Genomic DNA, 13,827 nt, shown 5'->3' with positions numbered 1-13,827 from the left:
CTTAGTTCTTAATGAAAGATAAGTAAAATTTTCTAAGCCTTTCAGATTGATTCTGGACAATGGAATAAATCACTAAATTATTATTTATTCATTCACAAAGTTATGAAGGAGTCAGATGGCTGGGATCTGTGTCTGAGATAGCAGAGTAAAGCCCAGCATGTTGGATCAGTCTATCTCTAACAAAAGAAAAAGGTTTTGCATGATTATCTTTTTACTTATGGAGAATATTCAGGACGAAATACTGGCCTCAGTAAAGCTGATGGGAATTTTGCCATGTGACTCCGATAGGACCAGGATTTCACCCTCAGTGCTCACTTTGATGAATTAGGAATAACAGATGTGAGGAGAATTTGTACAAGATGGAAAGAAATGGCAGACCAGTGAAGGATAGCAATAGAGCTAGGTCACAGCAGAGCCAGGGAACAAAGAAGTTTAATGTACTTTCTCTCTGCCATCCACTCTTCCCAACTTCCATGCAGCAGCTATCTGAACCTTGCCTCTGGGGTGGGAGGAGAGCATGCCAAAGACTGTCCCTCACAAGCAAGTGGGAATGATGTGGATGAGGAGAGGAGTATGCACCAGCCAGTGGGGGAAGAGAAGTACTTTGGCTTTGGTAAAGGGATAATGCAACGTCCGTCTAACCCTCAGGCCAAAGAGGAGCTCTGGAGGAACTGTAACTAAATGGAGTGTCTCAAATCTTTCTAGCTACTTATATGGCCCTCATTACCATCCTATCTGAGCACCTCACAGTCTTTATCTTCACAACACCCCAGTGAGGTAAGGAAGTGCTGTTATCTCCATTTTACAGATGGGAAACTGAGACACAGAAAGGCTAAGTGACTTGCCCAACGTCACACAAGTCATATGTTGTAGAGAAGGCCTTTAAACCTGCATCTTGTAAATCCTAGGTGAGCCCCTTACCTACTGGGCCACCCAGCCACTTCCTTCTGAGAGCTCCTCCTTGGCTGGTACAAGTATGTGTTACCCCATAAGTTAAAGCTCCAAGTTAAGTCTCAGTGTAGCCCATAATGGTGGGGAAAATCAAGAATGAGATGAAAGAAGAGCAGTAATAGTTTGAACCTTTATAATTTATTTATTTATAATAGATATAAAAATAACTACTGCACAGTTGGAGGGGTTGGGGGGAAGGAAAGGGTGGGTTAATCTTCCACAAGACTTTAGAAAGATTTCTCATTACCAGCCTTGAGGCAATTCAGGCACTTTATTTTTTAACTGCCATAAACTGACAAATATATAAGATAGATCAAAATATGGTATATACCTCCTGGGCAAATGAAGCAAAAAATGAAACAATCCATATCAAAAAGAGAAGAGGAAAAAGAATTACATATAGACTCAATGTCTGCAGATTTACATATATATATATATGTGAAGTAATGGAATTAGAACTAGCATTAAATTATTCTTTAAAAAAAAATCCCAATGGTCAACATTTGAATGTCTGTTTCAATGTACTGCTAATCACGTTAAGATGAATGATTTAGCTGTACATAAGTAGCACTATAACTGGGGCTTAATTCACAGAATCACAGAATATCAGGGTTGGAAGGGACTTAGGAGGAACCTATTAAAATATATCACCTTATTAATATTTTTGGGGAAGCTAACAAATTTAAAGAAACACTGAGGTTTCTGATCTTAAAAACAACTTAAAATTGTGGCCTTCACAGTTAAAGTTGCCTTTGTAATGTAAAATTCTAAAAGAACAAAACCAAACCCACACACAAAGATTTAAAGGGAGTAAAGGTGGAAACTATGAAAACTCATTTTATGAGGCAGAGTTACTGCTGCAGAGCTGGTGATGGCGCCTCAGCTAGATTATTTATTTCAGATGTTACCACTGCAGAATGATATAAAACCTAGCAGTAAGACTGCTAGATGATATGCTACTTTACAAAAATAGGGTCTAAAATTACCTAGTTTTCATCTTTATCAACTGATTTCTATCTGACCCAAGTTTAGGGTATTTGTTGCATAATTCAAACCATGAAAAGTTGGTCAGAATTGAAAACCAATTAACTAAAACAATTTAGTATGAATTCAAAGGCTTAAAAAACCTGCACTCCCCATCATTCAAAATGCCTGAAACACATCGGTTAAACTGAATGGAGTTTTGAAAATGACCCCAGTAGCAAATTCTTTGCCAAGTATTTGAAATAATTCTAGAAATTGGCAAGGCAAAAATTGCTTCTAATTTATGAGCTGTTTAAAGACACTATTTCCATGCTTCCTGGAGCCAAAAGAAAGATTTGGGGGTAACATTTGCAAAAGCACTTAGGAATCCTATTTCAGAAAGTGAAAGTCAATGGGACTTGGGCTCCTAAGTGCCCAGGTCACTTTATGAAAATGGAATTTAGACTTCCCAGTCACGTAGACACTTCTGAAAATTTTACCCATGATTTTGACCCAGGGTTGCTATGTTGCTGTATGACCAAGTTAAAAAGAGTTTGCACTCTTCGGTCCCAGTGGGTATGTCTACATAGCAATTAGAGACTCACAGCTGGCCTGTGCCAGCTGACTCTGGCTGCAGGGCTCTTTATTGTGGTGTAGATGTTGGGGCTCGGGCTAGTGCCCGAATTCTCACTCTTCCCCTCGCAGGGTCCTAGAGCCCAAGCTTCAGCCTGAGCCCAAAAGTCTACACTGCAATTACACAGCCCCTTAGCCTGACACCTGCAAGCGCAAGTCAGCTGCCATGGTCCAGCCACAGGGTTTTAATTGCAGTGTAGACATACCCTATATTCCTTCTCAGCAGGAGACAAATTTGGAAACATTGATAAATGCTAAAAGGCAGATCTCAAAGGACCAGACTATTCTGGACCTGATTCAACAAAATACTTAAGCACATGCTGAAGTCAATAAGACTTAAGCATATGTTTTATTAAAGGAGCACGAGATTACTCATGTGCTAATAAATAAAAATCTGCTTTTGGCATTTACTGAATTTGTGGCCTCTATGACTAAACTTATTTGAGTTCAAGACTGAAGAAACCCAACATTCAAACTAGCATGAGAACATTAAATATTTTTATAGTGAAAACTAAGGGAGCGACTTGCTATGCTTAAATTCTGAGGCATATAGGAATGCAAACTTTTGCACAGAAGTGAATGTTTAATTCTACAGTTTAGTGAGGCCAAAGTTGTCAAATCAGGGTGCCTAACATTAGATGCCTAATTGTGTAAATAATGGCTTGTCAATATAACGGTGATGTAATGCACTCTATGGAGGTGTGATTACTAAAGCAAACTAATGTGTTGTACATTAATTGATCCATGCAGACTCAGCTGAAACACATTCATTCTTTTTCCATTGCTCATGAATAAAGTCTTAGGGAGTTGCTTTGTGAATAAGTCCACGGCTTTTGCTCTTTCTCCAAGACAAATTGAATATTCATACAGTGGGTTTGTTGAGAATACCCACATCCTTATTTAGGCAACACTCACAGTAAACAACCATCAACATATGCAGAAATAAATATTCCCTCCCTCTCCTTCCCCAGTTTAAGGTCATCACCTTCACTGACTTCTCATCTCAGGCATTGGCACCCTGACAGCAGCATTGTCTGGCTATGTAGACTCCCTCCTCAAGCCCTACACTACTAGCACTCCCAGCTATCTTCGACACACCACTGACTTCCTGAGTAAACTACAGTCCATCGGTGATCTTCCTGAAAACACCATCGTAGCCACTATGGATGTAGGAGCTCTCTACACTAACATTCCACACAAAGATGGACTACAAGCCGTCAGGAACACTATCCCCAATAATGTCACGGCAAACCTGGTGGCTGAACTTTGTGACTTTGTCCTCACCCATAACTATTTCATATTTGGGGACAATGTATACCTTCAAATCAGCGGCACTGCTATGGGTACCCGCATGGCCCCACAGTATGCCAACATTTTTATGGCTGACTTAGAACAACGCTTCCTCAGCTCTCATCCCCTAATGCCCCTACTCTACTTGCACTACATTGATGACATCTTCATCATGTGGACCCATGGAAAAGAAGCCCTTGAGGAATTCCACCATGATTTCAACAATTTCCATCCCACCATCAACCTCAGCCTGGTCCAGTCCACACAAGAGATCCACTTCGTGGACACTATGGTGCTAATAAGCGATGGTCACATAAACACCACCCTATACCGGAAACCTACTGACTGCTATGCCTACCTACATGCCTCCAGCTTTCATCCGGACCACACCACACAATCCATTGTCTACAGTCAAGCTCTACGATACAACTGCATTTGCTCCAACTCCTCAGACAGAGACAAACACCTACAAGATCTCTATCAAGCATTCTTACAACTACAATACCCACCTGCTGAAGTGAAGAAACAGATTGACAGAGCCAGAAGAGTACCCAGAAGTTACCTACTACAGGACAGGCCCAACAAAGAAAATAACAGAACGCCACTAGCCATCACCTTCAGCCCCCAACTAAAACCTCTCCAATGCATCTTCAAGAATCTACAACCTATCCTGAGCTGTAGCTCACGAAAGCTTATGCTCAAATAAATTTGTTAGTCTCTAAGGTGCCACAAGTCCTCCTTTTCTTTTTGTGGATACAGACGAACACGGCTGCTACTCTGAAACCTATCCTGAAGGACGACCCATCACTCTCACAGATCTTGGGAGACAGGCCAGTCCTTGCTTACAGACAGCCCCCAAACCTGAAGCAAATACTCACCAGCAACCGCACACCACACAACAGAACCACAAACCCGGGAACCTATCCTTGCAACAAAGCCTGTTGCCAACTGTGTCCACATATCTATTCAGGGGACACCATCATAGGGCCTAATCACATCAGCCACACTATCAGAGGCTCGTTCTCCTGCACATCTAGCAATGTGATATATGCCATCATGTGCCAGCAATGCCCCTCTGCCATATACATTGGCCAAACTGAACAGTCTCTACGTAAAAGAATAAATGGATACAAATCAGACGTCAAGAATTATAACATTCAAAACCGGTTGGAGAATGCTTCAGTCTCTTTGGTCACTCGATTACAGACCTAAAAGTGGCAATTCTTCAACAAAAAACCTTCAAAAACAGACTCCAGTGAGAGACTGCTGAATTGGTAATAGCTCACCTTACCTGATCACTCTGGTTACAGTGTGTATGGTAACACGCATTGTTTCGTGTTTTCTGTGTATATGAATCTCCCCACTGTATTTTCCACTGAATGCATCCGATGAAGTGAGCTGTAGCTCACGAAAGCTTATGATCAAATAAATTTCTTAGTCTCTAAGGTGCCACAAGTACCCCTTTTCTTTTTGCGGATACAGACTCACACGGCTGCTACTTGAAACCTGACTTCTCATAGTGACTTTGGTCACTCCTGTATGCTGGGTGAGTCCTGGCTTTCTCTACTTGTGGGGAAGTTCTTGGTTTGTCAAGTCACACTCCCTGCCTTGCTGGTTATGGTAGCACTTAAGCCTTCCAGAAGAAGGTTCTGTTGAATTCCAACAAGTGAGCCTAATTTTGCCATCAGTTTTCTACATAGAGAAGTCTAATTGAAGTAACTGGGAGTTGTGTGTGTATACTAAAAGGCAAAATCTGACCTAGTGGCTTTGGATGGCGATCTGTCTGCACTCTTTTGAAGTCCGTTCAACACCTTTGTTTTTAACTTCTTTGCAAAGACAATATTTACTATCCTGTTGCAATAAATTGGAAATGATGTGCACTATGCATTGCAGCCCTATTGACCAAATACACTTTACAAAAGTACCTGGATAGGATGATTAAATGATCACTGGGAGGACAGGACCCACAGTTCAGACTGTCTGTTGTAAACCAATTTAGGTAGCAATGAGCAGTGGCAATGCTCCTCCTAGAAGGCAAACTCCTGGAAAGGATGTTAACAAAGTACCATCCTACCCCAAGAGAACCAAGGGAAATTAAGAGGGTAGATGTTAGCCTGGCTTTAATTCAGAAATATGGAAAAATAAAACACTAGCCAAATGCTTTTGATCTATGTAATCTCATTTAATTACAGGAATTTCCAGATTCATTGGAAGAACAGACACATCTGAAAGAATGGCATATCTACAAAACACAGATACAAACCATTCCAGCCTACATTGCCCTGTTTCAAGAGCTGAAAGTATTGGAGTTATCAAATAACCAGATCACACATCTTCCAGTTGAAATTGGTATGTTGATTTGTATTTTGCTATTTAATTTTGTGGTTAAATGTGCAAATGCATGGTGGTCAATTGGCATGAAGCTCCTTCTTGTAAATATAGACCGACCCAGTCCCAAAATATGTTCTCTCTACTGTTTTCAGCAAATAGTTATGTCTGGATGTTTACTGTTTTTCTGATACTTTATATGTACTGAATCATGTATGATATTTTGCAGTCAAACCTGGCCAAAATAAAGAGAGAATGACACTCACCTATTGTTAAGTTGTTCGGCAGTGACTTTGGTTTCTATGGTGCATTGTTTGTTTTTAAGTTCTACTTCAGAATGGACAGCATTTTATGGCCCATTGTTAGGTTATCAACAATGAGAGCAACATCACGGAACACCAGCCTGAAACACACAAGGTAAAGTGCACGCGCGTACACACACAAAATAAATAAAATAAAAATTCAGATACTAGCAATGGGGAAACCCACAACATATAATTTTGGATAAACGCCTTTTTTTAATCCATCCATTTCACCTCAGTAGTGAAGGGATCTTAAAAAAAGGGCTATTTCCAATCCAGGCAACCAGGGGTTTTGCTCAAGACCGAATTTAATTCTTAACTCATATAGTCTGGCTTTTATTACTTTTAAGTTTAAACCCATGCTCATACTATTTGGCCTTTTAGTGGTTTACAGTGGTCTCTCAAAATTGTATTTTGTTTTTGAAAGATGCTACCAGTGTGAGAGAGCTTTGTTATACTTAAAATGAGGAACATTGCTGGAACTGGTACTATCAAAGCAGAAGAAACCCTCTGTGCAGCTACAAACCACACCAACACAGTAAGGCTGTAGCCTACTCTAGGGCTTAGGCCAGGCAGAGAGATTTGAGTCTGCTATTGCTACCTACTCTTCTGGCCGTAGAGACTCGTGCTTTGAGATCGAGAGGTCCCAGGTCCATGCCCTGCAGATGACCCAACTGGGGTGTCAGTATATATATAGCTATATACAATGCCAGTATATTCATTCAAGTAAAGGAGAAACAGGATTTAAAAAATGAAACCTCCCTCTTTTCAATTATCTGTCCCAGAATCTTATGCAATCTTTGCTGGAAACACTGCAGCAGAGCTGTAGCACAGTCATGGCAGTTAATCTGTCTCCCAAGAATTCTTCTATTGACCTAGCGCTGACTCCACCGGGAGTTAGGTTGGCTTAGCCATTTTGCTCAGGGGTGTGGATTTTTCACCCCTCTGAGCAATGAAGCTGTGTCAACATAACTTTTTAGTGGAGACCTGGCCTTAGCTTTTATTTCTATTTCTTTTAGTTAGAGACTTGGTACTTGGAGTTCACTGCCAAATTTGGCTTTCCCAGCTGGTAGAGTAACACTGATACTTTTGATTTATTTATTTATTTACATTGTATTTTATATAGATAATTGCCCACTGACATAAAAAAATATTTTATAGGGGCATTCCGGTGGCTAAATAGTATAACAAATCATAAACAAGACATAAGGAGGAGATTATGAACATAAAATAAAAACTCACAGTCTGGCTGTTTTATCTGTATTTTAACCTTAAAACTGACATAGGCCAGTGGGCTTAATTGGTGGAAACATTCCACAAGGCGGCAGTAGGGAATAGGGGGAAAAATGATTCCAAAATTAGATTCTATATGAGGTACCATGAAAAAAATGGTGAACCATAGTTGTCTTAAATTAACTAAAGACAGGACTGCCTAGACTATTGTATCCCATATTAAAAAATTACCACTGCTTAACCATTTGAAGCAGGTAAAGGCCATTAGAGTTTCTTCAGTCTGTGGTGATACTGGATATTAACAAAGAAGTCAGTCCTGCACATCAAAGCTGATGAAGAAAAGTAATAATATTTGTTTCAAGGAATAAAGACATAAAAGCAGGTATTACTGGCATGACCTGTTCTCTACAGAAGGATGATTTTGAAGCCATTCAAGACCTACTTTGGTAAATGAGGATAAAAAGTTTCAGATTTGTTTGCTACCAACCAATTATCTTTTTTTAAAAAATCCATTCATTGGACTAAATTTTGCCTTCAGTGATTTTCATGCAATTACCACTGAAAGAATTATTCTGGAGAAGTTCTATGACATGTGTTACACAGGAAGTCAGACTAGATGATCACAATGATTCCTTCTGGCCTTGAAATCTATGAATAGCAGCTGCAGTTTCTCTGCTCTATGCCTGAAATTCAGCCCTGTGTGTAGGGACTGTGTGGGGTGTATAATTACCAATTAAGTTCTGTTTTGTGTTTTTTCAGCGGTGCTTAGCTTTGTGTGGTCTCACTGCATAATGTTGAGTTTTGAAGGTTTGGGGCCCTACTATGCCAGTGTGAGGTCCACACCACATAAGCCCTGTGCTGAGGGCGACTGTCTGCACAGCAGACAAGAGGGGTGTCTGCACAACCCTTACCTGCAGTGGAAAAGTCTACAGGTCAACTGTGCATAGGTTGGTCTTGAAGGCCGTGATAATGGATGGGCTGTGCATCCCAGCAATCCAGATCTTGTGGTGTAATTGTCTGTGACATAAGGGCCTGATCTAAAACCCATTAAAGTAAATGGGAGTATTTGGGTCCCTTTGTATCAGGTGCCTCATGAGAAGAGGCTGCTGCTGCTATTTCAAAATATAAACTAGAATACCAGCTAAGGGGGAGGATTTCATCTCCCTAATAACTTTGCAATCTACCTGTTAGAACTGATTACTCAGGTTTTATGCAAGTGGAAAACTTTAAGCTTTCCATGCAAACCTCTGTGCGTGTTGGCAGGTATAAACAGAAAAATGCCCTTGACAACTGACTTCCTAAGGTGAGCCAGGCTGGCAGAGGGTCACTCCTGCAGACCTCGTAAACTAGATGGGATGGAAATTTGGGGGGATATCTAGCCAAATTTTCACATTATAGATTTTTTTGTTTCAAGAAAATCCCCAAGAAATTCTATACACAAAGCTGTATTTTGCTTTTTAAATAAAAGAATTGTAGGATATTGTGTTGCATTATTTTAAAAGTACTATGTAGTCATATAATTAGAGTGTTTTTTTGGGAACGGAGTTAAGATTGTGTGTTCAACCTTAACTTTGGCATTGCCTGATTTTAACTGTGAAATCTTGATATTCTCTCTAAAATAGGCTTTTTTTGTTTGTTTGTTTTTTTGGGGAGGGGGCGGGATGGAACATGTAATCAATTAGTTCAAGTCTAATCTAGAAAATAGAAAAGGAGTACTTGTGGCACCTTAGAGACTAACCAATTTATTTGAGCATGAGCTTTCGTGAGCTACAGCTCACTTCATCGGATGCATAGTTTCCACGATATGCATCCGATGAAGTGAGCTGTAGCTCACGAAAGCTCATGCTCAAACAAATTGGTTAGTCTCTAAGGTGCCACAAGTACTCCTTTTCTTTTTGCGAATACAGACTAACATGGCTGTTACTCTGAAATCTAGAAAATGTACTTTAGTCTAAAAAAGCAGCTTGGCTTTTAAAATTTCTTTGACTATATAACATGCTGGCTGAGACATCAGTTTTGAAACCACATAAGTGTGATCTTAATACCCATTGAGTTAATGGGATGTACGAACACTCTTAATCTCTTTGCTGAAGCAGGACCTGAATGTGTTTACCTCGCTCTAATGGCTAGTTTGCTACCACCTAGCAGAGCTGTTCCTTCAGCTCGTGTGGTGGAGAGTTGTGCTTTGGTATAGAAAGTCCTGGCTTCAATCCTTGCTGGTGGATAACCGCTGGTAGGAGTTGTTCTTAGGGAAACAACTACTTCTTGCACCATTGAGCTGTTAAAAATAGCTCTCAGTGACATTATTCCCTGTTGTTTATTCTGTTCCTTTGACAAACATTCCATCACTTGGTAGTAAGTTTAAAAAGGAAGTGAAAACTTCCATTAAAGTGGCAGTTAAATTGATCATGCTGTTGATGATATGTGAATTATAGACTTGTAATTCACAAATTATCATCTCCCTTAAACATACCCAATCTTGTAGAAATCAGGGTGGTTTTTTTTTTCCATTTCAGGTTGAGTAATCATGGGTACTGTATTTGCATAGATAATATCCAGTTTGGCAATATTAACTCTAGCATTATAAGAACATAAAAAACTTGTTAAATCAGGGGTATTTTTAGAAGTAAATTAAATAACAATAGCAAAATAACTGCTAGCAAGTATCAAGGTATCTTCATTAGGTTGGACTTAAGCCTCCTTGATGCTGCAACTTCAAGTTTGCTGTTTTATGCTCCTGTTGCAACCCTGGGAAACTTATGAACCATGGTGAATACTCTATACTCTGTTCGTAGCTTCATGATAATTCGCAGTACGGAATGAAACATGCTGCTACAGGGATGGCTTTAGAGAATTGTTTACAGTGTTCCCTTTTGATTGTAAATGCTTTGGCTTTTAAGTAAACTTTGCATATGGAACTCCCCATTGGAATTCACTATGAACGTGATCCAAAGTCCACTGAAGCCAATGGAAAGACATCTGTTAGCTTCAATGATGAGACCACATGACTCTGTCTAAACTAGACGTTTATAGACATGTACCATGAATCCAGTTGCACAAAACTCTTGAGTGGGAAAAAAATAACAAATTACATTTTAAAATGGATTTTGAAATACCTAAAATTCTCAGTGTGCTATCTCAGTGAGCTTCCAGAATTAAGCTGGGAACTTAACCCCCCTTTTCCAATGTTATATAGTCCAGAGGAGGTACAGGATAGCAGATCTTAACTTTTTCACATGTTCAATACTGAATATTGTCCAGAGGAGGGTAACATTTGAAGAAAAACTCCATTTGGGGGAAGGTGGAAACATTTCTCTGGCAGGTTGACTTTTTAAAAAGTGGCAGTTGCTTGCAGCTGCTCACAGGTTTGGAATATTATAATAAATACTGGGAGACACGGATTTATGGGCAGAGGGGAAGTGAGGTTGTCATAAGACGATTTTTCCCATGGCTGTCTTCTCCACACGTGTTATATTCTATCTTATCTGTCTGTCTAATCTATCTTTTAATTTGCTTAAGATATCAAGAAGGTGAATAATACACTAAAATGTAAAAACCCAAACAAATAAACCCCCTCTGCATTCTGGACAGCAAGGGACTTTGCCAAGGTCAATTAAAATAAATAAATAAAAATGTGCTTATTTACTTCCAAGGGCTTCAGATAGTGGCACTGTATAAATCAGAGCTCCCACTGTGAATTCTGACATGCACACTCCTCTTTATGTAAACTCTCTTTGCTAAAAAAATTGTATCTATTGATTTATCTTTTGGTTTTATGCTACCTCCCATCACTGTAGTATCTCAGAACCTTACAGATAAAATAAACTGGTAAAAGAAATATCCCCTGGTGGACGTACCTGGCTCTACTCTCATTTTAAATAATAGGAAGATCTGGGTGGGGTGAGTGTAGAAAAGCTTTATCAAATAGAAAGAATTTGCTGCATTTCTTAAAGGTGATTAGACTCCGGATTCCTCTGACCTTCTCCAGATGTTAATCTGACAGCTAGATCCCTTCCACTAAGAATGCTTTCTCCCTGGTTTCCACACACTTTGTATTGGACTTTGTGATCTCCATTGTCCCAGAAGAATACAACTGTTTTGGTGATCCACAGAGAGATTAGAATTGGTATTCCATTTTATCTGTTCAGAAAAAAAAATCATAGTCAGATAAAGTTTATATGGAGCTTTGATCCATCAAATTCCCTCCTCTCAAAACAAATAAAATCAAACCCCCACATTTGCCCTGTCCTCACCCCAGAGATTTCTTCCCACCACTCCTTGCACCGCTCTGATTCCTTGAACTTCCTCCTCAGTCCTCACAAATGGTTTCTTACTCTTAGTTCTTTTTCCCCAGGTGGAGTCTGTCTCCATCCTCCAACCCAAATGGACTTCCTTATCTTCCCCTTCCACACATTCTGCTAGAAAGGGACTTCTAGGTTCTCTTTGACTCACTACCATATCAGGAACCCTCTGACCCTAGACCCCCTCCCGCATCCCAAAGATAATATCTCAACATGTCCATGAAAATTAGCGCAATTGCAAATGGGATTGATACTGGCCTTCTGATTTTTTAAATCCAAAATTTTACATGTGGATACATAGAAACTGGACAAAGGGCAAAATTTCACTAACAAAGGTCACTTTGTTAAATAATAATGATAATTTTAAAAAATGATATTACTTTCTGAAGCACCACCCACAACCCCAAGCGTTGCCTATTTGTTATGCCACAGTCTGATGCCAAAGTAGATTGTTCAAGAAATCATAATCCCTCTCTTTTTCTGGGATACTTTGATTAGCAGTGAAATAATGAACAATGTTGACATTTAAATTGTCATCAGTAAGCTATAGAGTTTATACTCCTTGAAATGAAACGAGGCTGGAATCACTGGTGTACCAGAGAGGATGAGGAAAAGAGATAATTTACCATTTAATGGACCAAAAGAAGCTCTTGTGTCCAGCTAATTTGGCTTGACTATTTCAGACCAATGCAGACACCTGCTTTGCAGTTTTCTGTCGGATTATAGGGGTGGAAGAACATTGGTGAAGAATAATGTCCTTAGGTGATAAAAACTACTTTATAATTTTGTCTACTTTTACTCTCTTAGCCACCCCCTTAGAAGCTCTAATGCAGGCTTGTCTACATCTTCAAGTGGCATGGCAATCACTATTGTGCTGCTTTGCATATTAAAAATTAAAAGTTATAGAGTTTAATTACTGGGTTTAATTTTTTTAAATAATGAGTTTAAAAAATTGCAATGAGAATATATGGTATCTCATGCAACAGCTGTGATGGCATAGCAGGTTCTAATTAAAAATAAAATATTCTTAGACATGAAATTGCCAGGGAAACTATGGGTTTCATTACTGCTTTAACTGCCTCTGCTTGGAAAATACAAGAAGATGTTAGCTGTTTAATGCTCTAATTTATATTTTTTATGGAATGGAAAACTCAGTGCACTAGCCTCATAAAGAGAAGTCAACCACAAAGCTGTACCAGCCACAAGTTTATTATTGTGGTTTTTTTTTAATTGTGAATTTATGCTTGAACACCATCTGAATGAAGTATTGACACATGTGGGGCCAAATCCTGATCAGTTCCATGCAGCCAAAAACGGGGAGTATCCCTATAGGACTACATAAATGGGCTGCATTTCTGGTTGATCAGTCTCAGGGCTGGCTAGGCCTGGTACATAAGGTTTGGTTTTAGAGGGAAGGAGACACAAATACAGCAGTGCTTGTCCCCCTCATCCCGCTCAATCAGGCTGTTCCAGTAGGACAATTTTGTTAAGATTTCTCACTGTTGCTATCACCAGTTCAGCTTCACCAGTGGTAATGCTGCATCCTGCAGATCTACCCTGAGCAGGGTTAGACAACAAAGGGCTTAAAACACCAATGGGCCTCAGAAGCCTGATGTACATTAACACTCCACCCGCCAGTGGAGCAGAAATGGTAGTAGGGATGGCGAGAAATTTTTGCAAACATTTCCTGGCGGGGACCAAATTCTCCTCTGGTCTAAATGATTCCAACTCCTATTCACTTCAATGGGAGTTACTCCTGTTTTAAAGCCAGGAAGTAATTGGGTCCATGCTGAAAGAAATCTTTCCCATCGGACTCGATGTGTTCT

The 13,827-nt window shown here is 39.7% G+C and overlaps 1 protein-coding gene across 1 annotated transcript in view; it reads left to right on the top strand.

Moving 5' to 3' along the window:
* Nucleotides 1-13,827, top strand: part of LRRC2 (leucine rich repeat containing 2) — a 126,943-nt gene that overhangs the window by 69,722 nt on the left and 43,394 nt on the right. Inside the window, exon 5 of the mRNA XM_084628102.1 lies at nt 6,030-6,186. Coding sequence (XP_084484228.1) covers nt 6,030-6,186 — 157 coding nt within the window. The remainder of the gene's footprint in view (nt 1-6,029; nt 6,187-13,827) is intronic.

The sequence above is a fragment of the Lepidochelys olivacea genome (assembly GCF_965140295.1).
Source record: "Lepidochelys olivacea isolate rLepOli2 genome assembly, chromosome: 5".
NCBI classification, from domain to species: domain Eukaryota; kingdom Metazoa; phylum Chordata; order Testudines; family Cheloniidae; genus Lepidochelys; species Lepidochelys olivacea.
The sequence above is the reverse complement of the archived record's forward strand: the minus strand, read 5'-3'. Positions and strand labels throughout refer to the sequence as shown.